This window comes from Haplochromis burtoni, unplaced genomic scaffold, assembly GCF_018398535.1.
Source record: "Haplochromis burtoni strain Fernald_Lab_line unplaced genomic scaffold, NCSU_Asbu1 Contig_42, whole genome shotgun sequence".
NCBI lineage: Eukaryota > Metazoa > Chordata > Actinopteri > Cichliformes > Cichlidae > Haplochromis > Haplochromis burtoni.
This window is the reverse complement of record NW_024582403.1, coordinates 707,121-723,382: the sequence shown is the minus strand read 5'-3', so window position 1 is coordinate 723,382 and position 16,262 is coordinate 707,121. Positions and strand designations below refer to the sequence as shown.

The following is a 16,262-nucleotide window of genomic DNA, read 5'->3' as shown; positions in this document are numbered from 1 at the left end:
AGTATTCGACACACAGACTATACACACACCGAGCACAATATGTTCACAGTAAGCATTCACAGAGTCTTATTATTTGGATACAACGCATAGCTGTTCGTGCGCATAAAACCAACATCCACACAAACGGTGAGAGAAAACAACATGCAGTTAACACACACAAGCACACTCATAATGTCATGCTCATTTGGCAGCTGTGCACAAATAGTCAAACTGTTAAAAGGAAGAAACCCTGACACACGCACGACACGCGCGCACATACAAATGCTCGTGTAACACTGAGACAAAAATATCTCATTACCTCCACGTAGACAGACACGCACTTGTTGTGCATCCCATGTGCGCTCTTCATCTTTTCCGTCTTTTGGCGCGCTCGTTTTCTTTCTGTCGTTAAAACCGCAGTGACAAACAGCAGCATATGCGGCTGTGCCGAGCAACAGCTGTTCAATGGGAGATTTTGTGTAAGAATGAATGTTAACGTGGGCTGTGAATAAAATGCTAACAAAGCTCCGTGTGTCTCTGTGTGTGTGTCTCCGCAGTACTATGAGATGTCCTACGGTCTCAACATTGAGATGCACAAGCAGGTAAGAAACTCTGCATGTAGTATGATTGGATTTCTTCCAACCTCCAGGTTGTTGCTGTGTGTTTGGTTGCCGTGCATATGTGTACAGTGTAATGTGGCTGGGTTTAAACTGTATTTTCTTGCGACCTCTATGTATGCAAACAAATAGGACACTTATTGGTTAAATGTATGGTTGTAATGCTGGTTAATGCATACCACCACCACTTCAAAATGTACTTTGCATATAAATACACACAAATATTTCTCTTGACTGAATTTTTGCATGATATTAGTATTCTGATAATGTATATATTTGGAAGGCATTTGGGTATTTTGTGGTTAGGAGTGTGTTCACACATCTTGGTTAATTTGTTCCCGTATTTTAAATGATTTTGTGCACACGCTTTGGTTTATTCGTGTGCTTGTAAATGGAGAGCCTGCACAGCAGATTAGCCTTTCTCCCCAAAGCATTAGGTGAACTCTGCCTGCTACTTAGTACAGAGTTGTTAAAATACAAGCACTGTCCGTTTCCTATAGTAAAGCACACAGCAAGCTACAGTCAAGTGTTTGTGAAGTGATTATGCTGACGCTACTCTGACTGAAGATATCGGACATTTTTGTATTATCTTGGGGCTCTTTGCAGATGGTCCACGTAAATTTGTCCTGCTGGGGTCGCACGTAGAAATTTCAATAAGCCTCATCCAGCTGACCTACTGTCAGAGTCAGTTTGCAAAAAACACCCAAACCAAGCTAAACCTTTTATCCATTTATCTTTTTCTCCTACTACTATTATTGCTCTTTAAAACTGCAATGAAAGCAATAACTAAATATATGTAGCTCCCAGCTGTGTTTCTGTAGATGGGTTATGAATAAGAAAATTTAGCTGGGTATCATTTATAAGGCATATGATGTTAGTTATGCTCTTCCTTGTGTTTTAACTCCACAAAGGACTATAATGGTGCAGCACGGTTATAGAAAACCCAGCTGCTGGATTCAGACTGGCTGCAGTAGAAGGAGTGAAATATGCATTAATAAAGTTCAATAATTTGATTAAGAGTTCAAATACTCCACGGCCATGTTGGAGTTTAATTTCAGAACCTCACAGCTGCTCTGTCACTAGTAAATGAGTAAAAAGTGGCCTTGAAAGATTTTTCGCTCTATGGTTACTGACAGGCTCCGTAGACGGAGTGATCCCAGTTTTTCCTCCTCATTTATGAAGACTAATAATCAGCCCAAAAGTAGCAAGTTGTTTCAAAAGGCTGAAATTTTAGTAAAGGTCACTGCCCAACATTTCAGTTTGGAGCTGCAGCGATTCATCGAGTAACTTAATAACTTAAAGTTTTGCTTTGATACTTTAAAACCGCGACTCTGCAGCGCTCAGTTCTCACTGTGTAACAGTTTAACGTGTCTGTCTGCACACACAGTGTTTACACACAAGGCTGATATCAGGGGTCCTACTATCACTGCAGTATGCAGGGGTGAGCCTGAAGGGGGGCATGGGGTGTACTACACCATGTTTATTTTAAGGCTTTAGTAACATTACTTTTGCACATGTAGTTAATATAAAATATAGGAAACACATACACATGAACATACACCAACTCTACGTATAAATATTGTCAGTATTTTATTTTATGGCTTTGTGTCGGTCCTATGTATAACTATTCTATTTAACATCACTGTACTTGTGATTGTTTATTTATTTTTGCGTTTTTAAAAAAAGTTTTCTTTAAAAAAAGATTTTAATATGGCAATTAAATACAACGAAAGAGTTTAGTATTTGTGGACATATGTTGGACACATTGCAGTTTCTCAAATGAAAACCAGTGAGTGCTTCGTTTTTTCCTCTTTGACTAACTAATAACTAGTGTCGCTCATGAATAAGACAAAAGTATTTTATGAGATCACTTGATTCATTGGAAAATTGATGGAATACTCAATATACCTGTGCATGCATCAAAAGCGAGCGCTGCAATCTCTGTATGAATGAAAAAGTCATCGGTTATCTCAAAATTATGATAACCTATGAATGTGTATTTGTGTGCATGTTTTGCTTGATCATTATAAAGTAAAACAAAGAATAATGTGTGCAAATGAAAGAAGATATAATTACTCGTGAGAGACAGCTGACCGGCACAAAATGGTGACCTTAGCAATGATGAATGTATGTTATACAAAACTGGTACTGACAGATTGAAGACAGGTGACACTAGCTCAATAAGGATTAGCTATAATCTGCAGCATGTGATATGATCAGGGTGTAAAAATCATTCCGCATGGTTCTCCTACACTGTAAAGAATACCATGTAGAGAGTAGTAAAGGAAGGTCGGTGTAAATTGTGCAGCGTTTCCACTTGTCCTTGCTGAGACTGGGTGTTCCTGTATGAAGACGTGTCTAATGAGCAGTGTGTGCTCTCAGGAGCCAGTGACTGCTTGAATTCCCACACTTGCTGCTAATTTGCTGTCTGTGTCACGTTACAGGAGAGAACAACAGTCAAACCGCACGTAGAAAGACGTGCAGACAGTGAGATAAATGTCTTGGCAGACGGACAGACGTTGAGACCTGAAAGCTGTTTTTTTTTCTCCGTGTTGATAGAATTATTATCCGTGATTATCCACCTTAAAGACATTTCCTTTAAGAAGCCTGCATTTTCCCCCCACCTCCCTCTCTGTATATCTATCAATCTATCTGCGTCATGCTAACTCTCTCCCTCGCTCTCTGACTTAGACACTGTCATGGAAGAAAAGACAAGAGGGGTTTATTATTTTCACGTTTCACAATGGGCTCTCAACCTGCCTGTTATAGCCTTTCAGAAGGAAGCTCATTGTTTGAAATAATCTCCAAAACGCCTTTAAATGAAAGCCTCTGCACTTCAACCTCGTAATCATCGTGTCATTTAGCCATCAAGGCAATTATAGCGCAAAGACATCCAACAATGGCTCCACATGTCGAGTACTGTGTACATATGTGCTCCAAATCCTCTGCTGGGTGTCGTTAGCAAAGAGAAAGCACATGTTTAGGGGCAAACGGGGCATATGTATCGATTGATCTGAATCAGCTGTATTAATTTGAGTCGAGATCTTTGTGTAAAGCATCCATCAAAAACACTGCATCGCATTCTGTTGTTGCACTAGAACTTCCTCTTAAATCACGTTGTGAGCGAACAGAGTGCAGCACAATACGTCTCTTTCCTTTGGTGAAGTAAGGATGTGTTGTGGATTGCCTCTTATGTTGTAGTGTTTTTGAAAACTACAGTTATACTTCAGCAGCCTATTCAGTGTTTGAGGTAGGTGAGACTGCCCATTTTTTAAAACTGTAACACAGAAATGAAGCTATCGTCACCTCGCTGAAAGTTCATCAGCTTGGTTCCTGTTTTCTTGTAGATTTTTTTAGGCCTACAGTCTGCATGTCAGATACATACTTAGATTAGTGATATTTAAGACATTATGTAACATGCTTGTGAGGCACCTTCATGCTAATTCAAATCCAGCCTCCACATCTTCATTAAAAATCATTATTCTGGTCTGCTATCATACATTATCTGTTTTTCCAGTGCACAATTTCTGCTTTCAAATATAAAACTAACACTATCACGCAAACACTCAGAGTTTAATGGATGCACTGGGGGCAATTTGAGGTTAAGTCTCTTTCCCAAGTACGCTCTAACATGCATAGTCTTCCAAAATTTAGCATATTTCTTTCTACCCTTCCTCAGCCTTACAGTGGACACTACTACATGGCACAACTACTGAGGAGCAACGATCAGAAAGAGTGGAAGACTGCAAGAGATGAAACAAAAAACAAGAAGGGGGACTAGAGTTGAAAGAGATCGCAGTACTGTGAAGGTTTTGTGTTAGCAACCATTTATTTCATAGAGGAACAATTCGAACTACAGTAGGATAGAGAATGATATAATGATATGTCAGCTTTTATTAGTCCAACTGCTGAATTAAATATTAATACTTGAAACAAATAAAGCCAACCACTGAAATGCAATTATCTTTGCTTTCCTTGACATTTAATGCTACCCCCCTTTTAAATGTATTTTGGGTAAACCAAACGAAACGCAGTGAAAGTTTTATGTTAATCACAAAAAGGGAAACTATTACTCAGCAGGAAGGGAGAATAGATAAAGAGAGGCAGAGCGAGTGGGGAGAGAGAAATGTGGCTGGCAGCAAAAGCCAGGCAGAACTGGACTGTCAGCTTTTGTCGCCAAAAAAGAAGAAATGGACTCGGTGCTGGCTGCACCTCTGAGAGATGAAGAGAGAGGAGGAGGGCGAGGAGGAGGATGATAGGTGGGGAGGATGACAAAGAGAGACCAAAGGAGAAGTGAGTGAGGAAAATAGGAGGAGTGGAAGGAGAGATGGGAAGAAAAGATAGAATGACAGGAGGAGACCAAAGAGCCGGAGTGGGGCATATGAGAGTGAAAAAGAGAGAAAGTAATGAAGAAGAAACGGTCTGGTGTCAGGAACCAGTGAACGAGGCTGCGAGAAGAGCTAGCAGCCAGAATATGAGAGCGAGGAAAGGTGGAAACAATTTATGATTGAGCAGCGGGAAGGAGAAGTGCATATGTGCAGAAAGAAGGAGGGCGGTTAAAAGGGATGGGATAAGATGTAGGAGAATCGGCGTGAGAGGAAATGTGAAGCAGATAGCAAAAGAGTACGCACGGTATCACGAGTAGAAAAGGAAACAGAGAAGCCCAATTTGACAGAAATAGAATAAAAAGAAGGTGGTGGAAGGGAAAGTGGTCTAGCACGGAAAATTAGGGAAGTACTGTAAAAATGGCATCAAAAAGAGAGAAGATGTAAGAATTTTTGAGAGAAAAGAAAGTGGACACAGTCATTGCACAGAACGAGAGGTTGTGGAGGATGTTACAAAGGGAGAAGGGCTATAAAAGTGAGTGGAAGAGTTTGAAAAAGTAAGATCATTTATAAAATTGGGGACTGAAGACATAAAAGTACAAGTGCACGTAGAAAAAGACTGTCAGAGTATGGGAGATAGGGAAACTTTAAAAAAATGGCAGGGAGAGCCGATGTTGGAAAAAGTGTGAGAGCAGTGATGAGAAGGAGAATAGGAGAGAGAGATTAATTGAACGGATGAAAGAGGAGAGGGTAAACAGGAAGGATGGAGCCTCAGAAAAGACAGATAAAGACCTCATAGAATAGATGAGGGGAGGGGGAGCGACGGAGATGAAAATGAGAGCAATGGGGGGAATGGGAAAGAAAAAAAGGGGGAGAGCAGAAATAGGGAGACATAGAGAGAAACAGAGACATCAAGAGAGGGAGGGGAGCTTTGAGCTGCAGCACGAAATAATGAATCATGAATAGATTTAACAGTATCTGCTCTTATTTCCTCTCCACACACCCCCAGCCACCCTCCAGCTTCCTCCTAACATCCTGTCGAGATCACTGCTATTGCCTCTCTCTTTCTCTTTCTCCAGCGCACGCTCTGTCATTATCTGTGGCAGGGCCATCTCATGTCCTGGCATTAATTGAGCTGTAACAGTCATCTCTTGCCTTTCTACCCTTCCTTTGAGTCTCTTTTGATTTTTTTTCTCCCCTCATCTCTCTCTTTTCTGTTCTTTTACAATTTAATTTTCACATTTCTTTAAATTTCACACCGCTTTTTTTATCTCTGCGCTTCTTTCTTTCACTCTCTTCCTCGTTCTTTCTTTCTGCTCCGATGGTAGCATCTCCCTCCTCTTAGGCTGTATGGATACACTGACATGCATGCACACACGCACACCATCACATTATCTCACTTCCATTATCATATCATATATATATACTAGCTGTATCCCCAGGAGGAGCGAGGGAGGCTGTGAGGACTTTACGCTGCTCTCCGTGGTTATTCTGTATTCATTGATATAGCACTTTTGGGGCTTGAGTAGTTATTGCCTGTATCCCCTGCTGTGCACAACATGTATATTCAGTATATTTTGTAATTCATCCATAAACTGTGAGCTCAGAGTTGTTGGCAGAGGGAAGCTTACAGATGCAATGGTGTGCTGCATGTCTTGAGATGTGTTTTGAACAGACTGAAACCTGTTTTGTATTGATGCTTAATTCTGGAAGCAGATTGATAAGTTGGTGGGATGGAAGCTGTGTTAGACTCGTTTCCCACAAGAGCACAGTGCAGTCTGGGAGACTGTGAAAATGTGAAAGGCAGGAGGTTAATAAGATAGAGCCAATACTTGTTTGCTGTAGCAAAAAGACAATCGCAGCAGAACTAACCAGCAGCTTAAGATTCATAACTACGGTGAGCATTACACGCATTATCGGTACTTACCGGACAAAAAGCTTCATAGGTTAGAAGTTCACGGTTTGATTAAGATGATGTGAATACAAATATTTACTAAAATAGTCACAAGAACAACCTGGACAGACACAGTCTCAGTCGATAAAAGTGTCATTTTGAACGGATGTCGTGTATTTGAACTGAACCGGAGAGAAAAAGAGCAATACTGGCAGTAACGTGACATGCCACCATTTCACAAGCAATACACTATTGTTCCTTCAATTCATTGTTCATCAAAAATGACTGACTTGAACACAAGATGATACTTGCATCCCATCTTATATGATTTACAGGATGGGATGTAAGTAACGGGAGACAGACGCCCTCTCTACTTTTGAGATTAGCTGTAAAAATGTCTTGTGTGTCTTTGTCCTGCCTCTCTCCCCTTACTCATAACCAGTCACGGCAGATGTTTGTCTTAACAGTTCACTTGGAGAAGTTCCTGTGATTGTCACTATAATGACTTACTGGAACTCCTACTGGAACTCAGCCATCATTAATTTCACCAGTCCTTTCCCCGCTATGCTGAGTCAAAATGTCTGCAAAGACCAGAATTCTAATCAACCAGTGAGTGAAACCGGCTATTTGACGGATCATTAATTGTTGAAGAAGCTGTAATGTAAAGTGGCACAAAGATTAGCTGTGCAACTCTAACATAAAGCACATCAATCTTTGCGTGCTGGTATGCTGAGGTGTATACAGGAGTGTATCACTGAAATGCCAGTAAACCTGTGATACCTACACAGCTGGTCGATGGTGCTAGGTGCAGAGAAACGCCCCGCCTCCTAAACAGACTGCATCTTCTGCACTATAAGCTGGCTAACTGAGACTATTTTGGGGGTTGAAAATGACAACATATTCATGTATCTTTCCTCTATTTTGTAGTACAGCGTTGAACGGTGCATCCTCACAGTTTCAGTGGTAATATGCGATTTCAGCAGTAGGCTCTATTGCTTCTTTGCTGGGGTTCTGTCCCCTTGAAAACCCAGGGGGTCTGCAGGGGCTGTGGCAGCATTTCAGTAACTGCCTGGGTAAGTGTTTCTGTATGACTGGATCGGGATCTGACAGTGCCTCGCAAAAAAAAGAAGCTCAGATGACTTCCAGGATTCAGCCTTAGACTGCCTCTATATCGTCACCTCCTTCCTAACAAAAATAAACTCCACACATTAGTGTCTAAATTATACCTGGAAAGGAAGCAGGAGTGGATGAAACGCACATGGCCTAAGCTTATGTTGCATCATGTAGCCGCTCTCCTCCCTAACAGTCACTCCACAATCTTATCACTGGAAACAGGAAAATCCTGCCTTTGACTCCAATTTGGGAGACTTGATCTCGTTAATTCATTATGATTATGCATGTACAATGATCGCTGCTTTTAGGTGTGTATAAATGTCTGCCTGATTTATTTAGAAATCAATATCCTAAGGAAGCAAATAGCAGCCTTTATGAGTCAAGCTTGCGTGGTCGGCTGATTGAAATCCGTGATTTTTACATAGGGATCAACACTGAGCCGTGACAACAATTTTAACCAGTTTGACGTTTGAAAAATTATTCACACTGGGAAGCTGGGGTTGAAACTGCTTATTTGTTTGCATTTAAACAGCCTGATAGAACGCGATGCTACGACACAAGGCTACTGGGCAGCAAGGGCAGTTAATTAGGGATTAAACAGCAGGAAATTGGAGGAAAGTGTGAAGTTAAAAGCCGGGTCACAGCTGAATTTTTATAATGGTGCATACAATACATTGCTTTCATGGCAGAACACATGCATTTACCAACTCGTCTTTTTCTTACAAATACCTGTATTTTGCTTTCCGGTTACACTCACACGCAGTGTAACCCTACAGTGTGATGTTTGCAAGCCTTTAACAGCAGTTTTAAAAGACGTCTGCACCAAACTCATTAAATATTGAGGTCAGTTTAACTAAGTAGTGTTTATTAGCAACAAATAAGCACCTGTTTTATCCTATAGGATAAAACAGGTGCTTCCTCTTTTCTGCGTGACTACATGTATGTTACAACCACGTTACAAGCAAGTAAAAATAAATCTGCATTATATACCTGTCATGTAAGTGGCCCTGCCATTAAATTCCTCCACTGTCAGATATGTTTTGAAATATCCTCTGTAATAATTTTACAGGCTAAGAGGCAGAAAAGGTGGCCAAGTGGTGAGCGAGAGCATCCCATTAGTGAAAGGTGTCAGTGTGTCCTTGAGCTGGAGTGAACACCTGGCTGGTTACTAATTTTAAGCCATTTAGGATAATAACAGCGTGAGATAAAAGCTTTAAAATTAGTAGCTGGGAATTGGGGAAACCAAACCTAAAACCTCAAATACTTATTAAAATATAAAAATTACACAGTAGACCGACGGCCAGCGTCTTTCCAGTCATCTTTCCGAAGTTTGGTTCCTGAACTTCAGGATGAGACTCAGTGAAATAAATACTCGGCACGAAGGGGACGCTACGTTATTTCAGCACACATTTCCCCTCAGTAAAGAGCAGCGTCGGTAAGAATGCCAGATTCCCGCACTATATATGGCATATTATAAGAATCAGCGATGCATACATATATATAGCCTTTACATAGTGTTTCAGGATTCTAGTTAAAGAGATTGTGTGGTGCACAGAGCAGGCAGGATATTATAGGAGGCTGTGTTTGATAGTCAGGATGCTCAGCAGCCAGACTGTTTCCCCTGTGGACTCCTGAGGACAGATGAAGCAGCTGGCTGTCCTTCCTTCCTGTTCCCTCCTTTCATTTCACCACCACACATATGAGGCCGAGGGTGTGGGAGTGTGTGTGTGCGAGCGTGTGTGTGTGTAGGCGCGCTTTTGTGTGAGAGAAAACAGCGAGTTTCCCAGTCATTTTTGTACTCCCATTTATGTGGCGGGTTATGTTATAAAGTAAACAATTTTATATTTCTCAGCAGTGAAAGAATAAAAAAACGAGCCGAGTAGTGGTGGGAAAACCTGAGAAAAAGACAGGAAAGAGGCTGAGCAGAGAAATAAACAGAGAAGATGAATAAAACAGAAATGGGGACTAAGGAAGATTAAGAGAGAGTACAAGCAGGAGAGAGAGATCACACGGGAGAATATTTATCTGCTTGCGTTGTGTAAAAAATTGTGTGCATGCGCTCATCCTCCAGCCTAATTAGCCCGGGCTGTCTGGCCTTTTTATGCATGTGTTTGTACACATGCGTGTGTGTGTGTGTGTGTGTGTGTGGTATATTTGGCTGAAGTTGTGACCTGAATCCTCATCTCAATGGGGAGAGGGAAGAGTGAACCAGAAGGAGAAAAAGAGGGGGGAGAGTGTGAGCAGGAGATGCCTTCATATCATCTCACTGCTTTGGTTCATAATAGGATTGGGCTTCCCTCTCTTTTCCTCCTTTTTCCCCTTCTTCTGTCTCACTCTTTCAATCTCCTGTGCCTCAGATTTTTTTTCTTTCATTTTCACCACCCAGACAGTGCATAATCCCATGGTTGCGGTTAGATTTTTATTTAAAGTGGTTTTATTTGAAGGGCTGGATTAAGATGAGGCTGGATATGTGGGTCAGCTGAAACAAGCTTTGGAGAGGTCAAATGACTTTGTTTGTGTGTTTGTGTGTCTGTGTGCGTGCGCGCGTCTGTGTTTGGACTCTCTTTGATAGTGGTGGTATAAGCAGTCTCCTCGTTTAACATGTTAGCATCTGTGCCCTGTGTGTGTGTGTGTGTGTGTGTGTGTGAGCGCGCATGTGCAAAGCTTTGATGTCTCACACTCTCTTTCCTTATCTCTCTCTCTCTCTCTCTCTTCAAACCGTGTGTGTGTTTGCTTTTGTATACATGTGTTGCAGAGCTCATTTGTGAATAATGAAGCATAGACAGCGAGAGCTGGCTAGTTTGATATAGCCCTTTAGGAATGATAGAGTAGAAGTTGAGAGAAAAAGAAACACAGTGAAAAAGAAAAAGAAAGATGAGTTGAAAGATAAAAGCATGTGATTAAATTCCCAGGGAGCTAGCCTTTTAGCGTAATAGCTTTGTCACATTGGCAGAGGATCTCTGGTTGCTTCACAGACTATATTGCCTATAATTCTGTGTGTGTGTCTGTGTGTGTTTTGACATGTGCATATATATTTGAAAGGGCTGTATGTTGTGCCAGCGACCTGTGCTTGAACTGGAATAAATAAGCTGGCTAAATTCGGAAGACACAGTTGTAGTTTTCACTATAGATAACATATTCTGGTGTTTGCTTCATGTTTCTTGCTTCACGTTGTTTTGTTTAAAGACATTCTTGTAGCACAATGAGCGAGACGTTGATTTTAAATACCAAAGTAATAATAAAAGTATGATATTTCTGTGTTCCACTATCTTTCACTCATCATGAAGTTCACGTTTTAAAATCCTTTTGTATACTTTTACATTTTTGAATAACTTGGTGCCTAGTTACCTTACCGACCTCATCGACTTGTATCGCCCCAAGAGAGCACAGATCCTCTAACCAACTGCTCTTAGTGCAACCAAGGCCCAGACGAAAGACTAGAGGGAACTGAGCTTTTGCAATTGCCGCACCCAAACCGAACTATTGATGTTCACACATCCGAATCCATACAATCATTTAAATTGTGCTTAAAAACTCACTTGTTTAATCTAGTTCGGACTTCCACCCGGTCTGCATTTGTGCTACATAACTGTAACTGTTACTGTAACTATAACTGTTTTTGTTATCTTTTGTTGTAACCTGCGTTCCGGCACTTGTGTGAAGCACTTTGATGAACACAGGTCCTTTTTAAATGTGCTATAGAAATAAACTTTGATTGACATTTGTTATTTTGGAGGTAATGATTCAACCGATTTTAAATGAATTGCAAAGAAATTTGCTTCAGAAGTGCAACTAGACAAATTGATAAAAGGATGAAGAATTTAAGTACTGTCAAGTTAAACTGCTAAACATCAACACGTTAGCATGTTGATATAAACATTTAGTGTAAAGCATGGCTGTGTCTTTGTACTGAATTCGATCTCCTTCAGCACCACGGCTAGACTCTAAAGTTTAAGTAAAGTAGAAAAGTCAAGCAAAACGAATTCAAAGTTTGTCTGTGAAGTGATTGTTGTTATACTGACTAATACCGCTATAGGCAAGCTCATAAGTCTTGGCAAGACTGTTCTGATTTTCTGTTGTCCAATTTTGGTGAGCCTGTGTGAATCGTAGCCTCAGGTTCCTGCTCTTTGGTGTCTGAAGTGACACCTGCTGTGGTCTTCTGCTGCTGTAGCCCATCTGCTTCAAGGTTTGACATGTTGGCGGTTCAGAGATGCTCTTCTGCTGGTTGTAACAAGTGGTGTTTTCAGTTACTGTTGCCTTCTCTGACCTCTGACATCAACAAGGCAGTTAAGAACTGCTTCTCATTGAGTAGTTTCTCAGTTTTGGCCATTCTTCATAAACCCTAGACGTAGTTGTGGAGAAAAATCACAGTAGATCAGCAGTTTCTGAAATATTCACACACGTCTGTCTGTCAACGACAACCATGCAATGTTTAAAAGTCACCTTTTCTCCCCCATCCTAAATGCACTGAGTTGCTGCCATGAGTTTGGCTGATTGAAGAGTTGCGCTAACAAGCACCTGAACAGGCATACCTAATAAAGTGGCTGGTGCGTGTATAGAGTGACTGTTAAGCAGATGCTGAAAAAATAAAAAGGCTAAATCTAAGAAACTATGTGTCCCACACCATAGAGTGTATGTTTCAGTATCTCACAGACCCGGCAACAATGAGATACATAAAAGCAACATTCATTAGCGTATATGTAGGTGTCGGTGTGTGTGATGCGCACGTCTTTGAATGCCTTTTCATGCGTGCATACTCTGCAGCCAGCTTTGCTACTCTGGCTACTTTGTGTCTGATTGCATTGTGGATGACATGGGTTTGAAGCCGTATGCAGTCTGTCAATGCAAGCTGGTGAGCTGGCACAGTGTGAATATGACTAATAGCTTAGTGTATAATAGAGTCAGAGAGCGCAAGATCTAGAAAACTATCAAATTTCAACCACAATTGCAAGGCAGAGATTTTGAATCTCATTGTCACAGGCTTGTGTGTGTGTGTGTGTGTGTTTGTGTATTTCAGAAGCATAGAGGGTGTAAGGACCGTGCATCTGTGCGTCTTGAAATTATCTATGTGCCTTTTGTGTGAAGTTTTTGCAAGTACATGTTTCGTACTGTGTGGCACCTCCATGTATGATTGGATACGTGTGTTCATGAGAAAGTCGAAGTGAGCTGTCTGTCTGTATTTTTTATTCTAAATGATTCTGCTGCCCGCTCCGCTGCCTATCTCGCATTGGTTCTGCACTGAAGGTTGAATCTGTGCCTGTGTGTATGTGCTGGAGCAAGTGCGGGTGTCGGTCCCATGCTGTGAGGCTGCTTGCTCTGCACACAGCTCTGTGTATGCGTGCTCCTCTGTTCTGTTTAGATTGGTTTTCTGTGTGCTCTTGTTGCTCGGTCCGTGTGTATGTGCGTGCACAAATGCTCGCGGTGGCTTTTGTGTGCGTACTTGTGGGCTCAGTTGCGATATGCACAATTCCGAGGGTGCGTGCATGCTCGTATGTGTGTCGTTTTGGTGTATGTGTCTGTGTGTTTTGGTGCCCCCCTCCCTCTTTCTTTCTCTGTTTCCCTTCCTCTCCTTCCAGAATAGTGGGGCCATCAATCAGAGGCAAGGGGGATAGAGGAAGGGAGTGAAGGGTGGAGGAGGCGAAGTGGAGGAAAGGAGCTGGCTGGGTGCCAGGGAAGAGGAGCTGGCACGCTGCCCAGAGGAGAGAGAGAGGAGAGAGAAAATAGGAGGGTAGAGGGAGACTCTGGGAGAGAGAAACAGGGCAGAGAGATGGAGCAAGAAGGGGAGAGAAATGAGAGAGAATAAGAAGAAGGGCAGAGAGAGAGCAAAAGAGCAGAGCCAAGTGCACCGAGGGAAAACAGAGGGAGAGAGCAAGAGAGACACCGTGGAAGTGGGGAAAAATGAGCCAGCAGAATAGATAAAGAAGAAGGCTGATTGCTTGGAGAAAAAGAGGAAATAGGGGGAGGAGGTGGGGGGGGGTACTGAAAGGGAGGAAGTGGGAATGGTTGTTCTCACCGAACAGCGATGTGTCTGCCACCCCAATCAGTGGGTGATTAGTACGTCATTGGCTACAAATATTTACCTTAAACTGTTCGCGGAGGGGAGAGCGGCCCAATTAGAAAGCAGGGGACGGGGATGAATTGCGGGACTGCGTGTTTGTGTGTGTTATATGTACATGCTGTGTGACTCCTGAAAGGTTATTCTGAAGCCATGTGTACAAAGAGAAGGGGCTGGGCAGCACTCTAAGATGTCCATCGTATGTTTGTCTTTAAAGAAAATAACCCTCAAAAGTCACCACACTGCTGCTCGTAATGATGCCAACTTAGACTTAGTTCCTTCTGCGCTGGATGGCGGATTGGGCGGCAAGGGATCGCCAACGAGCTCGGTTTGCAGCCACATCTTCAGCCTCGTCCCATGAAAGATCGACCGCTTTCAGGTCCTCAATGAATGACCATCTCCATGTCTGTTTTGGTCGTCCGCGGCTCCGTGACCCCTTGGCGGGTCTCCACAACATGGCTATCTCCGGTAATCGTTTCCGATGTTGGCGAAGAACGTGACCGGTGAAATGGAATCATCGCTCCAATACCATGTCCGCTAGCGGTCGTGAGGCAGTGCGCTCGTTGGTAACGCGATACGAAATCTTGAGAATCCGTCGGAGGCTGTGCTGTTGGAAAACATTCAGTCGTCGGATAATTGTTGCCGTCGACAACGTTTCACTCGCATAGATAGCCATCGGTACAACTATCGTATTGAACAAATGGACTTTAGATGATATCGAGATGGTGGTCGATCTCCAAACCGGATTCAAGTTGCGCATGGCCGATGCTGCCTTTCCGAGCCGACAGGCAATGTCCTTCTCCGAGCCACCGTCCGGTGTTATCACACTGCCCAGATACGTGAACTGATCGACTTCATCAAGCGGGCAATGGCCGACGAGTACCGGAGTATCGGACGAGTACCGAGGTCCGATACTCTGATGCCAAACGATGATGATTAAAATGTGTTTAGTATTACATAATATTATACATTTTGAGGATTTTCTCTTTTTTTTTAAATAAACTGGATCTTTTACTTTATCAATTACTGGTTTCTGTTATCTTGTGTTGGAAGTAGAGAGTGTATTTGAATGATTATGAGTCCACTCGCAAAACGCATACGTTTGCAAAAACTTGCACAAATGTATACGATGCTTTTAGAACAACTTTAGTACCATGAACGCAGTAAGATGAGCTTTCATTGTGATTTACAAATACTATGAGCCACCACTTGTATAAATTACGAAGGTCAGAAGCTCATTACTCTTTCTGTCACCACAGAACAGTTTTGTAAAACCTTTTATATCGATGTGAAAATGACTGGATATTCTGTTTTCAGTAGCATCATCTGCCACGCTCACTGTGGAATGCATTCAATTTAAAGTTGCCCGTTGCCTTCGGTGCTCCACTCTTCCTTTTTCCAACCAGCAACTATTCCAGCAACAAGCAAGAGGGGGAGCAAAGAACAGAAACGGAATAGGAGCTAAGAGAGGTGGCAGAGATTTTTGTTAGGAGCAATTAGAGCGAGTAGAGGGGTATCACTCACACACTTATGCACACACAGACACACAAAGCTGGCTTGCTCAGCCATAGTGGGACTCAGAGGCTGGCACAGCTGGCAGTGCCAGAGCACACTGGGCACCATCTTCCTCTTCCCGTGCCAATCTCAACCCATGCTCATCACATTCAAATTCACCAAGCTTTATTGGCAAGACGAACGCGGTCAGTGTTGCTCGCTGTCATGCTGAGAGACCAAATTGAATGCTGATCTTTCACAGGGAAGTGGCTTCCCCATTGTTCCAGCTCAAGTTTACTTTAATGTCAAAAGTGAAAATGTGTGTGCTCGGAGAAATGGGACTTTCAGTTCAGCCCTTCATTTGAGTTTCTCTGCATTTAGTCTTCGTCGCTTTGTCTGGCGATATGTTGCAGCTACACAGGATGAAAAAAACACAAGATGCTTTGTCATTCTAAGCAAACAGCTGCGTGCAGATTGTAACACGTAACGCGTAACACGACCTCACTACGAAACAAACTTTGGCTTTGTCAGAGCAAAGCCAAACTCTTGCACTTTTATTATTTTTTTTAAAGAAAATTGCATAGGCAGATGCGCCATCATTCTGCAGTTGCTTATTTTGTGAGTGTTATAATTTTCTTTTTAGAGTACGCACAGCCTCATCTTCCCACCTGTCTGGACTATTTCTACTTCAGTTAGTCATTTTCAGCATTTTCCAGAATGCATTTTGACAGCCTTCATAGAACAGACAGGAACATGTTGCGTTTATCGTGTGGGTTAAATATGTG

General features: G+C 42.3%; 1 protein-coding gene across 3 annotated transcripts in view; it reads left to right on the top strand.

The window, feature by feature from the left end:
- Nucleotides 1–16,262, top strand: part of tle2b (TLE family member 2, transcriptional corepressor b) — a 78,103-nt gene that overhangs the window by 29,989 nt on the left and 31,852 nt on the right. For all 3 annotated transcript variants that reach the window (XM_014333145.2, XM_014333144.2, XM_005920815.3), the window contains exon 4: nucleotides 537–581. In XM_014333145.2, coding sequence (XP_014188631.1) covers nucleotides 537–581 — 45 coding nt within the window. The remainder of the gene's footprint in view (nucleotides 1–536; nucleotides 582–16,262) is intronic.